At 48.6% G+C, this 17,739-nt stretch overlaps 1 protein-coding gene across 11 annotated transcripts in view; it reads left to right on the top strand.

Moving 5' to 3' along the window:
* Spri (Src homology 2 domain-containing protein sprint) overlaps positions 1-17,739 on the top strand; it is a 99,293-nt gene that overhangs the window by 72,483 nt on the left and 9,071 nt on the right. For 6 of the 11 annotated variants that reach the window (XM_076827094.1, XM_076827093.1, XM_076827101.1 and 3 more), the window contains 10 exons: positions 4,224-4,347; positions 6,818-7,009; positions 11,714-11,898; positions 12,555-12,733; positions 12,915-13,019; positions 13,248-13,834; positions 14,036-14,741; positions 14,843-15,313; positions 15,871-16,015; positions 16,139-16,368. In XM_076827094.1, coding sequence (XP_076683209.1) covers positions 4,224-4,347; positions 6,818-7,009; positions 11,714-11,898; positions 12,555-12,733; positions 12,915-13,019; positions 13,248-13,834; positions 14,036-14,741; positions 14,843-15,313; positions 15,871-16,015; positions 16,139-16,368 — 2,924 coding nt within the window. The remainder of the gene's footprint in view (positions 1-4,223; positions 4,348-6,817; positions 7,010-11,713; positions 11,899-12,554; positions 12,734-12,914; positions 13,020-13,247; positions 13,835-14,035; positions 14,742-14,842; positions 15,314-15,870; positions 16,016-16,138; positions 16,369-17,739) is intronic. The other 5 variants (XM_076827096.1, XM_076827095.1, XM_076827091.1 and 2 more) reach the window with 3 other exon arrangements.

Raw genomic sequence — 17,739 nt, 5'->3', positions numbered from 1 at the left:
CTTTTTGATCCTGAGAAGTTCTTTGAACCTTCCCGTGCAGAAGGTAGACCTATACCTTCTGGGACTTCAGAGGAGGAGACGCGTTTGTTGGCTGGATGCTCTCGCGAGAACGCATCCCTCGTGCATTTTTAACCTCCCTCTATTTAATTAAATTATTCCCCTTGGGAGCAGAAATTAATCTCTCGTCCCGCTGCAGTTTGTCTTTTCGAAATACAAAACCTCATATTTGGTCATACTTAATCCCCGATTGACTAAGTGCTGTTCACAGTCATATGGTTTGTAAGAAGCACACGTTGGGTGAAAGGAAGAAGGTCTCTTCCGAAAACTTTGGTGCCATCGCACGCCCTCGTTGGCCACGATTCAAGTTGTCGCAAGAATACGAGTCCCTATTGGCCACAGTTCAATATCAGCGTCAAGAGGAATCGAATCACTGAACAGAATCGAAATGATAATAATATTCAATTTGTCCGAATCCGAAGCGCTTTTCAAACTTCTCCGTAACACATCTCCATAATCGTTCTCCGCATGATGAAGCCCTCTTCCAGTCTAACGCTTACCTCACTTTCCCATTACTTTCCACATTGGTCGTTGCACCGAGACACGCCAGTCATTCGCTCGCAATTCTACAACGTACACGAAAGTGAAACATCGAACGAACAGTTTAACGATTTTCCCCCAGGCCACGACGCCAGACTCGCGACAATTAGCCTCTTTCGTCCCTGCCCCGTGGACTGCGACGAATTAACATCTCCAGACAACGAAGCTCGCGGAGGAGGCAGCTGTAAGGGCGCCCAAAGGAGACGAGAGTTCCTTCTGACGGGTTGGTGCTCCTTTGAGACCCCGTCGAGCTAGAGTGCTAGAAAGCCCGTTCCTTTGAGACGCGTATGCCTCGAGAAGAAAGCTCGTCGGCCCTGCTACGAGCCACGCGTAGCATCCCCCGGTGCAAGCCCCGATGCAAGGCCGCTCGTTAATACGTAAAAATCCCTTTTACCCTTACGAGCCAGCCGCTGGACCACGTGTCGAGAACCGACAGTCGTCATGGCAACCCCCGTCCGATCTCGCAGACGACGAGCACCGTCCTCGTCGCCTGAAATCAGGAACGTAACTTCCGCCTCGGTGGCCCTTTGTTATTTTCGGCTGGCCGCTGGCGATTTGACGCGTGCACGCGTATTGCATCTGGCTCCGATGGGACGAGGGACGCGACTGGATTTCGCTACCCTGCTGCTCCGTTACGACTCACAGACTCAGCGAAAGGGTTGTTCGAACTTTCTGAACACTGTTACTTTGTGCCGCGATATAGTAATTATTATAGTAGTTGAGGCCTCGGGAATGTTTGTATGAATCACTGGTTAAGGGAAGAAGCCTATTTTTAGGGGCTTTCGATTCAGTTGAAATTTTGACTATGTTTTTATGCATCTTTGGAGAAGTTGCAGTTTTTATTGAATTAATTTGTAATAATAAACGTGGGTTTAAAATAAATGAAACGGCGTTTTACTTCATACACACATATTTAATACAATGTAAAAAGTCTCACTAAATTATCTGTGGTAGTTTTCCTTTAATTAATTCCTAAAGATCAGCTATTTGTATGGGCTCTAGACCGGAACATCCCCTTAAGTACTTGCATTCTTCAGACTGTATCAACGAAACAACTCGACTCTTGGCTACATTCTGACTCTAACAAGCTTGAAAAATAACGTAGCCGTCATCGAGATCTTCGAGCACCGTCGAGTTTCATTTAACGAGTTGGTATCCACGGGCGAGACGCTGTTGCGTCACGGGATCGACGTGGACTTAACGACACCCCGTCGCTGTCCACTAATTATAAAGATAATCCGTTACTCGTGTAAAGCGATTCCCGATGCCCGGGCCTGCACGACGCTACTCTTAATTAACGATCTCATTAGAGGCTCGAACCGTTCACCCAAAAAGCCTCCCTAATGACCTCTTTCGCGAGCGCGCTGGGAGCAGTGCCTACTCGAGTAGCGCCCCAATTTCTCTCCTCTCCATCGTTTCGGCAATTTGTTTGTCACCTGGTATCTACGGCGTGCCCTGCCGCCCAGGACAACAGCCCGGGCCTTTGACGCGTCGCTACTAAACGGGGACAGAGCGCAGCGCGTCGCAGGCTGATTGCGCCACTCGCGTAGATGCATCAGAACCCAGAGAATAATTGGCGCGGTTCTGCGTTCCATTTAGCAACTAGCACGGCAGTTTCAAACAGTATTATGTATTTCGCGCAAACTTTGTCGCAATCCCGCCGCTTGGAATATCGGATGGAGGGTTGTGTTGACGTATGCAAAGTCGGTGGCTGCCACCCCCTACACGTCCAGCTCTCCATTGTCCTCTGCGTTTGACAGTTGGACGGGCCTGTCTCGGACCTCGTCCGCAGGATGCCGTCGCGCTTGTGCCCTCGACACACCTCCCCGGGCTTTCCGTGGAGTTTCGGTTGATTTAGAAATTGGAGGGAAGTCTGAGCGCGGGGATAGGTACATTTGTAATTAAAATTAATTTATGAGTGGATTCTGCGGGGATGGCGACGACGGGGCTTTAAAGAGCTTTCCATGGAGTTTCTTCCACCTCATCTGGGAATTGGAGAGAAGTTCCGACTCGGGGATAGATATTTTTGCAGCTACAATTAATCTGTGAGTGAACGCTAAGTTTCGTTTAACTTTTTAATCGAAACTCATTCAGCGGAGTCACCTTGCATTCTCATGTCACAAAATTCATCGCTTGCACGAGTGAACAGATATTCATGATCAGCGGTGTTAAACGTGTTTTCGCCTGGGTTATTCGAGTGGAACCAAAGTAAACGCAAGACTTTTCCGTCTCATTTACCCCGAAAGACTGCGAGAAAGCGAGCGACTACAGAAATTGTTTCGACTATCGTCCGAGGGGGTAGGTCTCGAAGGAAGTCGAGGCACAAGTGCCTCCAACCGTCCAATTCGATATTGTGCGAAGCTACCGGGCACGCGAACCGCAAACTCGGCTGCGGAAGCCTTCTCGCTCAGGTAGCCGCTTCGAAACTCAGACATAAATGGTCGGAGCACCTTCTCTCTAAGGGGACAATGGAGGCTCTGCAAACGGACCTTTGTGCCGGCGTAACTTCCATCAAGTTTCTCGAGAGCAACCGCGAGTCTGATAACCGCAAACTTTCCTAATTGATACCCGCGAATCTTCCCCGAAGATTATGCCTCGAAGACCAACAGCGTTTCCAGAGGTCTAGATGCACGTGGTAACTCTGCGGAAAGCGACGTTTCAAGGGTGTTTGAATTTTGGAAGCTTCTGGACAGCCTCTCGACACTTTTCAAGCGCGCATTTCCCGTCTAATTAAATCGATACAGGCGGAAGTGGAAACGGTGCACCGCGTGCGGCCGAAAACTTCGACCAGTCAATTAATTCACGGGGGTTGAATTAGTGAATGACGTCCGGCTGGCGGTGTTGGCTGATGGGTATCGCGCGCCTCGGGGAAAATCGATACGTCGCGACGTAACAAATCGTCCGTTGATGCGCGGAGCTGCATTTGGATGGCAAAAGGAAGAGCGGACTCGGTGCACGGGTGTCAACGCTGTTTTCCACGACGATGATTTATGCCGCGCTGGCTCGAGACGAGGGCTTTTTAATTGCGCCCCCGTTTGCGCGCAGCTGGTGACACGCGGCGAACTGATTTCCATTCGAGAATGAAGAGCAAAGTTTTGCTGTGAATTTTCAGGCAGGCGCCACTGCTCGGGGACTCTTTGCTTTTTGGGATCGGGGTACTTGGTGACTTGATAATAACCTGTTCAGTTGTTTCGTTGTCCTAGCTATCCAGCTCACCGAAGCATCGCGTTACTTGTGGGAGACACGAACGGGAAAGTGATGGTTCGTGGCGCGATCAGCTGACAGGACGCTGTGTTGTAAACTGGGTCGCGAGATTGCGGTGGAAAAGAATAATGCGACTGTCCACGGTACAGGAAATTACGCTCTTCCTAGCATTATTCGCGACCAGATTACTATCCTCACCAGAGCGAATAATGAGTTTCCTAGAAGCTCCTTGGACCTTGTGCTCGAATATACAGACTTAGAAACGCCCGAGCGGCAACGTGAACTCTTGACAATGGTCGGGGGGTGACGCCACGTTACTTAATCGTCCACCTAATTTTCAAGTTGACCACGAATAAATGGTAGGCAACGATTGATCGTTTAACAAGGCGAAACTAACGCAGTGGATGATTTCTCTGTTACAGGAGCGATGTCTTCCTCGAGCCATATCTGCAGCAGCATGGGACCGTTCAGGTTGTCAGCTCGCCAAGTACGCCGCCGCCAAATCCGCTTCAACACCATCAGCTTACGCAGCTACATCATGTACAGGTGAGTTAGACAACTTTTTCGCCTTCATTGAGGACCTTGCAGCAAGAGGGGTGCAATAGGGTGGAGCCTAAAAGTTAAGAAAAAATTAAATATTTTTTTACAAGTCTTACCACCCTGATTTGTTCCTTTAGATATACAGATACTACGTAAAAACTTTCGACTATATATTCTTATGTTTAGGGGTAGTTGAAGCGAGTCAAAGATTATAGAAATTATGAAAATTCAACATACAATTGCCATATTTTAATTTATACATTTACATTTATATTTGATACTTTGTTAAATTTATTGTTTACAGAGGCTCAAACATCAGACAGTGTCTGTTTCCTGCTGTCAGGGTAGAATGTACTAATTGTTTTACTTAATTTTTAATGTTATGTCGAACCAATAATTTTATAAATAGTTTTTTATAATTTACTCGAAGTTGGTAAAGCTGCAGCTGCACCCCTTTTGCTGCATGGTCCTCAATTTCGAACGGAGGAGGCGCCTCCGTACACCGCGCAGAGGGATCAAGCCATCGAACCAATTGAAAAATCGCGGCCGTTGCGGAATACTTTCCGCGGCAAGCAATTAAGGGATTCGCAATTAGCTGCAAGGGTGTTCAGCACGCGTCGCACGTCCTCGTTTAATCCGTTTAACCCGAAACGCCATTGCGTGTCAGTCTGCATTTCAAATTAAATTACACTCGAAACTCCGGCACGCGGCGAACCCCTTCGCGAAATCCTCTTCAACCCCCTGCGATACGTTCCCGTTCGTCTCTGCGAAAAAAATGGGGGAGCACGAAAAATTGAAAATGTCATCCCGCCGTGACGATACTTTGCGCCATCTTCATTTCAAACGAGCGTTCATGAATATCCTGATTTTTCTCCCTCTACTTGAATATTTCACTTAAAACAATGGAATGAACTAATTAGGAATCGGAAGAATTAAAATGGATTTGGTGTTCACTATACGTAACAGAATTTTCTCGGCCCTTTTTAAGAAATGGGTTGTAATCCCTTTTGATCTCTACAGGCGCAGGATAATCGATAAACGATACTCAAGAGCCGTAAACGCGCGCGATATCGGCAAGTGTGCCAGTGCGTGTCGAGATAAATCAAATTGAGCGTCGACGAAGGCCTTCCGCGCTCCTTTCGCCCCGTCGACTCGAGGTAATCCAACGACATCCCTCTAAATACCACGGGTAAAAAGTGCAGAAGGGTCGCGGGCAACGACAGCTCTCGTTTCCATTGGTAGCGAAGCGGACGCTGACGAATCGCGGTGAAAAAAATGTTGAAAAGGAACGCTGACGATTGGGGAGAGTTGAACCCCGATCGGTCAGCATCGATCAGGTCGTCGCGCTGGAGGAAAAACGGAACGTGAAACGCTCGATCGAGCTGTTTTGCAGCTAATCCCGCACGATTATCTCTGACGAAGCTCGCACGATTTCGTCGGCGGGGGGAGAGGCTGGTGGAAACTAGAATAGGGGTGGTAAAAACGAGGAGTGTACGAAGAAACCGTTCGGAGTGACATAGGCGCGTTTCCTGGTTCATGCAAATTAGTGAAATATTCGAGGAAATTTAGAGCAAACAGGTTTCAGGAAGATCCCCTTTGTGCACGGGTGCCACGCGCCGTAATCCCCGCTCCGTATTCCTTTTCGTCGCCATAAAACCGTGCGGACGGCCAATTTCGGTATGCAATCAGGAACAAGTGGACAAAGTCGCAGGAACGCAGGCCGCGCCTACGAATATGGAAATCATGGTGGCCCTTAAGCCGCAATTCCGAGGGTGTAAATCCTCCCCTGGTCCTCGTACAATACACTCTAATACCGCATTATAGTGTCGCGCGGGAAGCAGGCGAACGGTTATCTCAATTTGCAGTCGACGCTCCACTCGTTTATTTAGTAGTCATTTCTAATCGTGCCTCCGACTTTTTCCGTTCACTCGACTGCTCCCCCGTTCCTCCCTCGTTTAACTTACCCCTCTGTATCTTTCGATTACCTCCTGTGCCTGCGACGCTATTAACATTGCCACATATTCTGTGTCTGGAACTCTAGGGGAAAACAGAACGGATTGTAAGACCGTTGAAAACCGATTGGAGAAATTTCTTTTCACAGGAACTAACTCCTTAATTCCGTACACCTTGCGGTAGAGCGTTGCACAGCATAGAAGTCGTTTCGTTGATAAGGGGCCGTTCTTAAATTACGTGATGGTAATTTTGGCGATTTCTTACCTCCTCCCTCTCCAAGTATAAAAATCGTAAGATTTTATATTCCATATTAAAATTCTTTTAAAAGTTTATATAATTTATTTAACTTGATTTCGCGCGAGCGATGACAGATCGTTTTTTAGATTACACATATTGAAAATTAGGTTAAAAAAAATATTACATAAGACATAAGAAATTCGCGACCCCAACTGAAAAAATCCTTACGTAATTTAAGGATGATCCCTAAGCAATCGCGTTCTTTAATGGATCCACATTGTTCCAGAGCGAGGAGTCGCTATCCTCGGATGGCTCCGCAACCTCGGGTGGATCTTCCAGCTCCACGGAAGATTCTGGCAGCGAGGTCGCTTGCGACATCACTCTGATCGAGAGGCTTATACGCTCCCATCCGATCTGGTTCCTTCCTGGCATCCAAAGGGCAGGCGCCTTCCACTTGTTGCAAGGCAAAGAGGAAGGGGTGAGTGCACTTGAGCGAATCGATTAGGCGTAAGAATATTCCCGCTCGACTTTCGCCGACCGTCCAGGAAGCTCACCGTGAAGGCGCAGGTAAAACGGCCAAGGGTAAAAGCGCACCCTTGCGGAAAGCTTCCTCTAGCATCGCCATAGTCTTTGCAGCGAGAGGATTTCCAGCTTCGACATAAAGGAAATCGGTTTTCCCATCGGAGCGATGTTGCTTTATTGGAAATCACGATGGTATATACCTGTTCAGCATCCCTCCTTGTCATGAGCAATCAGGATGTTTCTCGCAAGAGAGGCAAAGCGTTTTGTTGAAGCAGCAGTCAAGTTTCCATAGTTTTAGATACATTAGTGTCCGACACCCTCCAAAGGCTCAATGCCACTTCCCATTGACCGACCCCTCGGGTTCAGTAATTTCCAGGCACTCGAAAATTTACAAGTAGGAACCGTTACCCTCGCGGGGTGCAACGACGAAGACGACGTACAATTGCATCCAGTGTAATAAATAACGTCTGAAGGAGCTGTTGAAGCGAACGAGGCGGAGGGAAGCCCCGGCGAAACAAAGAGTATGAAATATTGCACGAGCGATTGTGAGACCCGGGGTGTCCCATGGAAAAACCGCCGGGCACAACGCTGCACCTCGGGTATTTCCGGCCCTTTGATCAGCAGCTTGATTTCTTGAATATTTTCATTCACTACAATTGCGTATTGTTCTTTTCCCGAGGGCAAATGGCGGGCGGGGGTGTGTCCGTTTCGCGTTGTCAAGAGGAATTTGCAATTGAAATATTTCGTCACTTTATTAGACGATTTTTATGGTAATATTGGCTTAGCGTGCTCTGTCGCGCAGTATTGTCCGAAGCTTTATAATCGAGCACACGTCTTCGACATCGATTTATTAAGAACCCAGGGCTTACAGTGACGGACAAAAGTATCGAGACACCCTTTAAAATAGAACGACTTTTTTAAAATTGGTCCGAACCACTTGTTTCATCTCTCCCAGAGGAATCAAATGCGCTTTATATCACGCATGCTTTAAATCACGCTGTACGATACATTGCCCATATTTCCACCTGTTCCTGTGTTTGTATAATAATTTTATAGTTGTTCGTTGGACTATGTATCTGCGGTATGGCACACACGGGGGCAATTAGCGGTCTAGTTCTGCCGTTAAAACGATACGATCGTTGCCGTCGCCAGATCGACCGTGGACCAAGGTATCTCTCGATGCATCAGCCATTTGGCAACTCGCGCAGGGAGCATCGGCTTAATATGCAGTAAATGCAGGCGGCAGACGTTGTTCCGACGAAATACGGCGGGCTTAAGCTTCTGGCGGCATTCCAGACCGCGATCTGCCCGAAAATACGCATAACAAGTGGCATTGTTAGCATACTGTCTCGTAAAGGTGTCCACCCTCCGCTGCTCTCGCTCCATTTAAATATTTCTCCGCCCGCGACACGCGCGGTATGTACACATTTGTCGGTTTTCGTGCGACAAAGTAGTCGGTCGCTTTTTTCTACAGGTGAAAAGGGAGGCTTCGATCAGAGCCAGACACAGGGGCGGGTGGTGTACAGGGAAAAATAAAAAAAAAGAAGGAAAGAAAAGTAACTGAATAAAAAAAGTTAGAACCAAATTTTTTTTATTTGATTTTCTATTATAATATTATTAATAATGTGGCAATAAAAAAGTCATATATTTCTTTGTTTCATTATCGTTATTATTATCCTTTTTAGGGCCTTTTTTAAATTGTTTGGGGCCCCGAAATATTTTTTGCATCCAGGCGCCTTTATAGAGAAGTCCTTGCTTTGATCAAAGGAGTTGAAAAATTTGTTACCCCATCTGGTAGCTAGTTATAGTGGACGTATCCATTTCAATACGCGAAGCGAGTCTAGTCTCCCTCATCCGTAATTTTGATATTGCGACGAGAACAGTCTGCAGTCAGACCAACTTGATAAATGCAGCCTTCCTGTGTCGCAGACAGAACTTAAAGCTCGTAGAAGTAAGTAAATGAAACGTGGAGATAAAAAGGGGGATCCTACTTGGGGGACCTGATGGGAGAAGCAGGATTGCTTCTAGTTTTTCTGCTCCGATCGATTGAACTATCCAAGCCATTGACAAATTTCTTCTCCCTGAAGCTAATATCCAAATGGCTACCCCTTACGAGCCATCGCCGCACGATTTATAACCGGGAATAGGGCGCCTCCACGTCCGAAAACAGGCTGATGGTTATCCTCGTTTCGCGATGAAGTCGTCTCTCTAGAAACAGCCGAGCACCTTCCCTATTAAACCTGAAAACCCGTGCTCAAGACCACTTCGGAATGAGATCGGGACTAGGCGAAGCCTCGTAAAGACTCGCACGAAAGCGAGGTCAAGATCCTCTTGAAGCTGTATCAAGATGAAATCGTGGCTTCTTCGGGGCGACACGGCGCCCGCGCGGAAGCAGGGTCAAGTCTCGCCGAGACTCTATCAGCGCCGGGCGAGGAGCGCTTGCAAATGTGATCGAGGATAGATAAAGACTCGTGAAAATTTAAAAGACCGGGTCAAGATGCACCGAAGACCGCATAACGATACCATCTCGGCGAGGGGAATGGGTCAAGTGTCTTCTTTAACGAGCAGGCGATTGATTCGAGTCTGCTTCACTAAGGAACGCTCCTCGAGTGCAGCGTGTAATTAATTTAGAAAATATTTACCATCCCAGCGATAGTAGGGACCTAACATCGAACATCAAACTAATCCAAGATTCACCCCAAAAGACGCGCATCAGGATCCTGATCTGGCGATTACTCTTGAAAGAAGCAGCGAGATCAAAAGTAACGAGGAATCCAGGCGACTTCTCGCCAGGAAAGGGCCCTGACTAGTGGCTGGAGCAAAAAGTGTCCCGCGCCAAGGATACTCTCGCGGCAAACAGTTTCTTTTTCCCTCCAGCGAATAAGGGAAAAGCTTCAGCGCTGTAATCAGCGGGGGAGAACGACTGCGAACGAGCCATGCCATTGTGGTGGCATTGTTTTCCCGGTGGCTCATTGTTTTCCAGCTTTGTTAATCGTCCCATCCCCCGTCGAATCGGTTGCCACGGACGAATTGCACCGGCCGAAAAACAATGCCGTTCGCAATTACTCCTCCGCGGGCGAGACACCCCCTTCCCCTCGTCGCCAAACCTGGTGATTGCACGAACTCGTGCGTCGACTAGGAATGGAGCCGAGAGTATCGCGAGCGGCGTCGATTCCTGATGGATCGCGCTACGAAGCGTGCTGCACGAGTACATTTCGAAATAGGAGGGGGTTGTAAACGGGGTATAAAAGGAAACGGTACTTCGTCGCGTGTTGATACTTCGGGGGGATGAATCTGGAGCATGAAAGAGGAAAAGTGTATATCTCGTAATATTGTATCGTCTGTTACATCAAGTACATAGGTATGTAATAGGGTTGAGAAGTGAGTGATCATTGTTCAAGCATCAGCCATCGAAAGTCACCCTGGAAACTTTCAACCCCGAGCGAGTCTACGCCCCAGGACGTGGACAAAGAAGACAGAGTTCATTCTAGCGATTGAAGTGAACTCGCTTGGACGGACCAGGGGGGTTTCGTCCCGACAAAAAAAGGAGATACGCGCCCGGGGAATGGTTGCGAGAAGAACGAGCATGGAGGGAATGAGCTAGCGGCCACAAAGTGCGGCACAAAGAGCCATAGCCTTTTCCTGCCTTTCTTTTCTTTAGCTTTGTTTCTTCTGTCCTTTGCACCCCCCGCTTTCAAATGTCCGCCGCGGGTGGAAAAACGCGCGTTGTATCGGCGGAGATGGCCGTGATACGGATTTCCGAGGGCAAAGCCGAGGAATTATGCAGTGTGTTTCGTGCAGTGTCCCAGGGAGACTTCTGTATTGCTTTTTTTATTTTTTAGACGGGGAACTCTGTTGCAAGGAATTGCTCTCTTTCCGGGCATGAGAATTTATGTTTGCGGAAATTTATGACGCGGAAGGTCCTTTGCCCCCACTATAATTAGATAATCAACACTCGAGCTAATGATACTGTACTCGTAATTACTGCATATACGAGCAAAGGTTATTTCATCGTTAGGATAGGATTTGATTAACCGGCCTGCGGCCTTATGTAGTGGCAGAATTGTACTTCCAGGTTATATAATAGTTCTTGAGGATGCTGACTTCTTTGTGGTGATTGTTGCAGAAACAAAAACTGAGGTTCACTCCTGTAAACCCAATATTTCGAGATTTACTACAGAGAATTTTGCTACAACGGCCAGAATTTTGACACCAGCATCCTGAAAAACTTCTAAAATATCATTTTTACTTTTAATCTATGTAACTACTTAGTGTTTGTTTGTGGCATTCTTTGTAGGTTTCAAAACATGAAAAAAAGTTTCCGTTAGTATGGTCAATTTTACTGAAAAGTATAGTTCTTTAGCTTCAATTTCCACTTTGGGTAATGCTAATACGTCGTCTGACTCAGTGTGGTCCATTTTGGTACGGTTCAGTTACCCCGAATCAGACTGGGGTTTATCCGCAGGCCGATTAATAAACTCTGCAAAGTTCAATTGCTCAAATCGTGAGAGCTCAAATCGGAAAATATTAAGGCCGGTTTAGTTCCCCTTGACACGTATAATATTCCTGCTTCGAGTTGTGAAACGTGCAGTGAAACGTTACGAGCAGCCTGACTCCTCGATGAAAACTATACTTCTACCCTTTATGTTGTTGGTTACAGAACTTCGTGGTTCGGCAGTCGAGTCAAAGCGACACGATGGCCCTCTCCGTGAGGCTGCCGCCAGGAAAGGGGCCCTACATCGAGCACTACCTGATCCAAGCCAACAAGGGGAAGCTGAGCTTGGAGACCAGTGAGAACAGGTTCGACAACATCCCCTCGCTGATCGCCCACTATTCTCAGTGCTGGTGAGTGGCCTTTACCTCCTCCTCGCGCTCGCCTCCTCTGCGTGGCCAGATAATCATCGTCTACTTGCCTCTTGGATCGCAGCTTCTTTCTTTTCCGCGAGATTTATTAACGCAGACCCTTCCCCCCGCCGACAAATTGATTCGCTCGCCACTGGAATATTTCCGTTTGGTTTTCCTCGGTGTCTGAATTACGCCCAGATCAGAAACGTCACCTCGAAGGATTAGATCAGTCTGTCACCAGTTCGTTGCGTAATTTAGGGATTTTTTAAGGCTGCGGCATAACGGAAGTCGCGAACTCAACCTGCCTCTTGAGTGAAAGTCGAGTCGATCGTGTTCTGGAGATAATTCAGGCGGTTAAACGGGAGCGCACTTTGAAAGCTACTATGTTGGATAATGAGTGGTGTCGATAAAATTAAAGGTACTCTTTTGAATTGTTCAGAAACATTATTGTCGTTTAAGATTCAGGAAAATCGGCACTTCTCTCTACCAAATTTCATATGCCTTATTATTATAATATCTCGTAATTACGCTCGTCCAAGTAGAAGTAGCCGTCGATCGTGATCCGTGTCTCATAGCAATGCTTCTATCAAACGATCGGGCGGAGAAGCTCCTTCAGCCATTAATTCGTCTCGATTTGTTTGCTTCCATCTGGCAAGCAGTGACGAATTGCCAGTCCAATTGACACTGCCAAGGGCGATGCGCGAAGCCAAGAATAGGCAGCAGCTCTCCTCTCTGGCGCTTCTGGGTCAGGAATTCTGGAGATACCCGATGGCGAACCCGAAACCGCCGGAGAGCAGCAGCAGTAACACGTCCAGCTTGAGCAGTTTTCGTGGCGGTAAGCTTGATACAACTAACAGCTTTCGTTTAATCATCTCTACGATAATAGTTGAGGAAGCAGCTTTGACATCTTCATTAAATCATTCAGCACTTCGTTCATTGCTGACGCAGTGTACTATGATGCTTCTCGAGCAGAAGGCTGAAATTACATACCGATGACGAAGATCGATGATTTTCAGGTAACAACAATCACAACAACAATAACAACAACAACAATAACGTTCACACGCCGACCGCGGAGAATATAGTGCTGAACCTCGCGCCAATATCGCCGCACGACATACGTAAGTATATACCTAACTACTACCTATTATTAGAGCTATATCTCAGATGACAATCATCACTTTCCCTACCACCTTGAGTCGCAACATCGCCGCGATAAAGTGGTTGACTTGGACGAAAAGAATTCCCCGCCATGCAGAGCTCAATGAATCTGCCAACCGTCAGAGGCCAGGTCACTGTAGCTCCGAGACGAAAATAATTTCTCATCACCACTTTATTTTCGCTCGCAGGATGCTCGTCGCCGACGGCCGCCGTCACGACGTCCACGTTCGTCTCGTCGCTGCCCCGACAGCCTCGGCCCACGCCGCCTAACACTCTGAACCTGACAACCTTCAACGAGCCCCTGGACCTCAAGAAGGACAAGCTGTCGCCCAGCGAGAAGCTCTCGCAGAAGCTGATCTCGCCGAACCTGGTGCAGAGCGTGCGCTGCCCGTCCCCCGTGGTCCACAACGTGGAGAACAACGTGCTCAGTCCTGTGCAAGACACCAAGGTCAGCTTCGAGGCGAAGACCGTCGCGGAGACGTCCAAGTCGACGATAGTTGAGTTGTCCAGGACCAGATTCTCCTCTGTCAACGCGACCAACTTCCACCAGAACGTCTCCACCTTCAATAACCTGTCGTGCACGAACTCGCCGGTGCTGCCTGAGATCAGGAACATCATCGGGGAGAACCATACGATTGGGCAGAACGTGAAGACACCGCCGCCACCACCCCCTAGGTGGGCCAAGCCGGGCCTGGGACATACGCAGAACAACTTCACGGTCACTGCCACGGTGACGTTCAACGTGAACCAGGCGAACGACGTCAGCAGTTCACAGGTGATTTTGAATGTGTGATTGGTGAAGTATCGAGAGTGGAGGACGTTTGCGATTCTTATTTCCGAGTAGACTGCTGTATATTAGATTCTACACCTGTTCAAGATCTTATAGAAGCTCAAAGAAACGCCCTCCTCTTGCACAGTGGTATCACAGAAAGCACAGCGTCTACTGTCGCTAATTCTGTCTTTCCTTTTGTTACAGCAGAACACTCCATCCGACCCGAACACGTCCCTGCTCAGCCCCCAGAGCGCGACGTCCAACAAGTCTCTGACGTCGAACTTCTCCGTGAAGTCCCCCCTGTCGCCGACGACGCCGGTCCTCTCGCCAATGTCGAAGCTGGTCCCGAACACCGCCTCCAAGACGCCGAACGTTCTCTCGCCGACCACGCCGTCCAGCACGAGCAAGTCGAAACGGAGGCGCGACCGCGAGGCCCGCAAGAACTCCCAGCACTACCAAGAGTCCGATATACTGGAGTCGTACTACCGTAGCTCGCCAGGCGACAAGATCTCCGATTACGAGGACATCTGGAACACTACCGACCAATCGAACCCCTCTACCTGGTCGCCGAACGATAAGCTCGCGAGGAACGACGCCGCCCCGAATCCTCAGGAACGGCTGAGGAACTCCAACGACCGACTGATGGTCCCGGACAGGGGGGTGAACCCGGCCGAGAGGAACTACAACGATCGGTTGCTACCGGCCAACGAGCAGCTGATCGTGAGGAACGACAGGATGATCGTGAGGAACGACAAGTCGATCGGCAACGAGAAGCTCAGCTACAAGGAGATGACCAGCCCGGAGTTCAGCAGCTTCAAGCCTGTGCAGGAGGCGAAATCTGTTGAGCATGGGAACGGCTCGCCCGAGGAGACGGGGATGGGGAGGAGGCCTGATCTTCTGTCGCGAGTTTGTGAGTATTTGGCGGCTGTCAGAGTCTCTGTGAAGTGTTGTATGCTCGGAGACTGTAAGCGACTTGTACTGATCGCCCCGAAATGGTCCTTTCTGACGCAGGCAGCGCGAATTCCCTGAACAGCCCTAGCACGGTGACGCCTCCCAGGAACAAGCTAGGATTGATGCTAGCGAAATCGGAGAGCAACAGCCCCCTGACTCCCGAGTCCAAGCAAGGTAGCCCTTTTTACGCGGAGCCCGCTGATGCTATCGCCCAGGGCGCGGCGATAATACCGAGAAGGCGACCTAGGAATAATCCAGCAACGAATAAATATCGGCACAGCGAGCCAGGTTGGCTGCAGACGCCGATTGGCTGTAACCCTAACCAGCTTCATCCTATCGACTGGGAGGAGACGGAGGAAACGGAGGATAAGACGCCCCTGATATCGTCCTCCGTCGACAACCTGGCTAAGCGTTTGGGCACCAAAGAGGTGAAGAAGATCCCGCGCGCCAAGCCGGTGCAACCACCAAAGATCAGGACGAAGGTGTTCAACGATACGTCCTGGGCTGTGGACTCCAGCTGGGAGTTTATCGGTGAGCTCTCCCTTTCGGTGTTAAATTCGGCAGATTTATAGCGATAAGTCAGAGGAAACCGTAGTGCTCTTATCCTACTTGGGACGTCTTTGACTTCGATCACGGATTGTGTCCCTAAATCTCCATTAGTAGTTCAAGCTGTCCGTTTCTTTCGCTAAGTGTCAATTTCTCGAAGATGTATCTATTATCTGAAGGTACTCCAACACCCACTTCTACTCATTCCCACAACTTATTATTTCCCCAATCCAATTAAGTCAAGTATTTACACCGATTGCTAACCGAGCAGTGGCCCCAAAACAGCGATATGGATAAGCTCCGTGAAATCTCGTCGCGAGGTGGAAGACACCTCTACTATCTATCTTCGCTCCTTTCATTTAACCCAACTTCTCTGTCATCCGAGTAACTCATCAATCTCAACCGAATTGATTACAAAGTTACAATAGACTCCTCGTTAGTGTGCCACGGGCAATCAGTTATCGTTCATTCGCGAGCAAGTAGAGGCGCGACCCAAGGTGCCTGTGCCGCACGAGCATCTGATAAGCTTGGATTCCCCTCAGGAAACGAAGGAGAGGATTGCGAGCCAGACTATGATTGTGATGCGGATTACGAGGGCGATAACGTGACCAGAAAGTTCCCGGACGAGGAGTGCGATAGGGACGTTGTTGGGAACACATTGACCGTTCAAAGTATCATTCGCCAACGGTGAGATAATCAAAGCACGATCCTGCGTCCTGCCCGCGGATGAGCAATTGTCGAAGCCCGTTGGCTAGGCGATGATCGGATTCCCGGCTGCTTTTTCATCGGTATTTCTCGTGATTCCGACAGGTACCCAGAGCTGTTGAAACCGCCGGACACGTCGGAGTCGCTGTACAGTGACAGGAACTCCTCGTATGACAACGTCGAGAAGAGGAACGAGAGGGAGGACGCTGGGGACTCGAGGAAGGACCAAACGTACGACTCCTCCGAGTGGGAGACGCCATTGGAGACGGACGAAAGCGACGTGGAGAGGATGAAGAGGAACAAGAGCTTCAAGGAGAGACTGGACCCCCTACTCTGTAAGTTTTTCAATTCTCTCGACCATCTTTGCTCACACGTGTTTGACTCAGTTGTGGCTCCCTCTTTTTTTTAACTAAGAGACAGCACCGCGTCAGACATTCCCAACTTCTTTAGAATTGATATTATTATTTCTTCATCTCAAGGTGGTTCTGTTAGTTTTATTTCCGCGATCGTTGGGTCCCTCGGTTCGTTAGTCCCATCATCGCTCCCATTAACTTAACCTGCCAGCGAGCTGTGTAAGAGGGCAAGGGTAGACGAACGTCGCGAGTCGTGGCAATTCGACGTCGATGCGAAACTCGAAGAAGGGGACAGTTAAATTAACATATTGCACAACAGCTGGCTTATCTAATAAAGTTCACGGCCAATAAGTAATGCAAATGCCGAACTGGAAGTTGTATTCGCTCCACGTGGCAACGGGCTTTTGAGAAAAACAAGTTTACAACTTTTTCGCGTCGGGAGATCTCTTGGTCGATAAACTTCTCGTTGATTTCGATAGATTAGCGGGGAGTAGGTGGGGGATCGATGGGTTGAAGTTCGAAGGAAGCACTCTCTCTCTCGTGTCTGACCGCTATCAAATCGCTTTAATCGTCATTACGAAAGAGAAGACACAGATATAAACATCTGCTTTTATAAAAAAAAGTGCTCCTGCTCCAGGCAAAATCTCATTGCTCCATCATTCTGCGCTCCAGCTCTGAGCTCCGTTTCAACGCTTTGGATGTAAACAGTTGTAGGCCTCGACGGACCGATTCTCGAGCGCACGCGATTTAAAATGCCACATACTCCATTCGACTGCTTATCGGTATGTGCGTTTATGGAATGAGTCACTGTTGCTCGCAACAGTAGAAGTGCGTTGCCACATGCACCGAGTGTATCGGCAACTACATGTCGAGAAGGCCAGGCGGGACGGTGCACGCGTGGTCGTTTGAATCGCGTGTCGCATAGGAAGATAGGAAGAAAGAAATTGAGGCATGCGTCAGGCGGAGAATACACGCAACGATCCAGGACAAAAAGCGACTCGAATCGATCGCATGACGGCGATCGACCTCGTTCGCGGAGAGAGATGCGAGTCGGGTGACGATGAACCTATGATCGGTGGATGGAGCAAATACGGTCATGGTTTCTGTGCTCCGTTTTCGTTGGTTCTCTAATGTCGGCGTATTATCCTAATCTTTGATTACCCTCGTTTCTTGTCTGCGCCAATTGATCGATGAAAGATGATGCAGAAGCAACTGCACAGGTAGGTATGCTATAAACGAATAAAGGCCCTAAATTTTGACCTGATAGAAGATTTTCTTCTCTATCTAGTCGTATGCGGAATTTGCTGCGCTAGCAGTAAACAGTGCCATCCCGATTTTGCAATAGAAAACGCA

This window comes from Andrena cerasifolii, chromosome 14 (genome assembly GCF_050908995.1).
Source record: "Andrena cerasifolii isolate SP2316 chromosome 14, iyAndCera1_principal, whole genome shotgun sequence".
Taxonomy (NCBI): Eukaryota; Metazoa; Arthropoda; class Insecta; order Hymenoptera; family Andrenidae; genus Andrena; species Andrena cerasifolii.
This window is presented reverse-complemented; position numbering and strand designations above follow the sequence as displayed.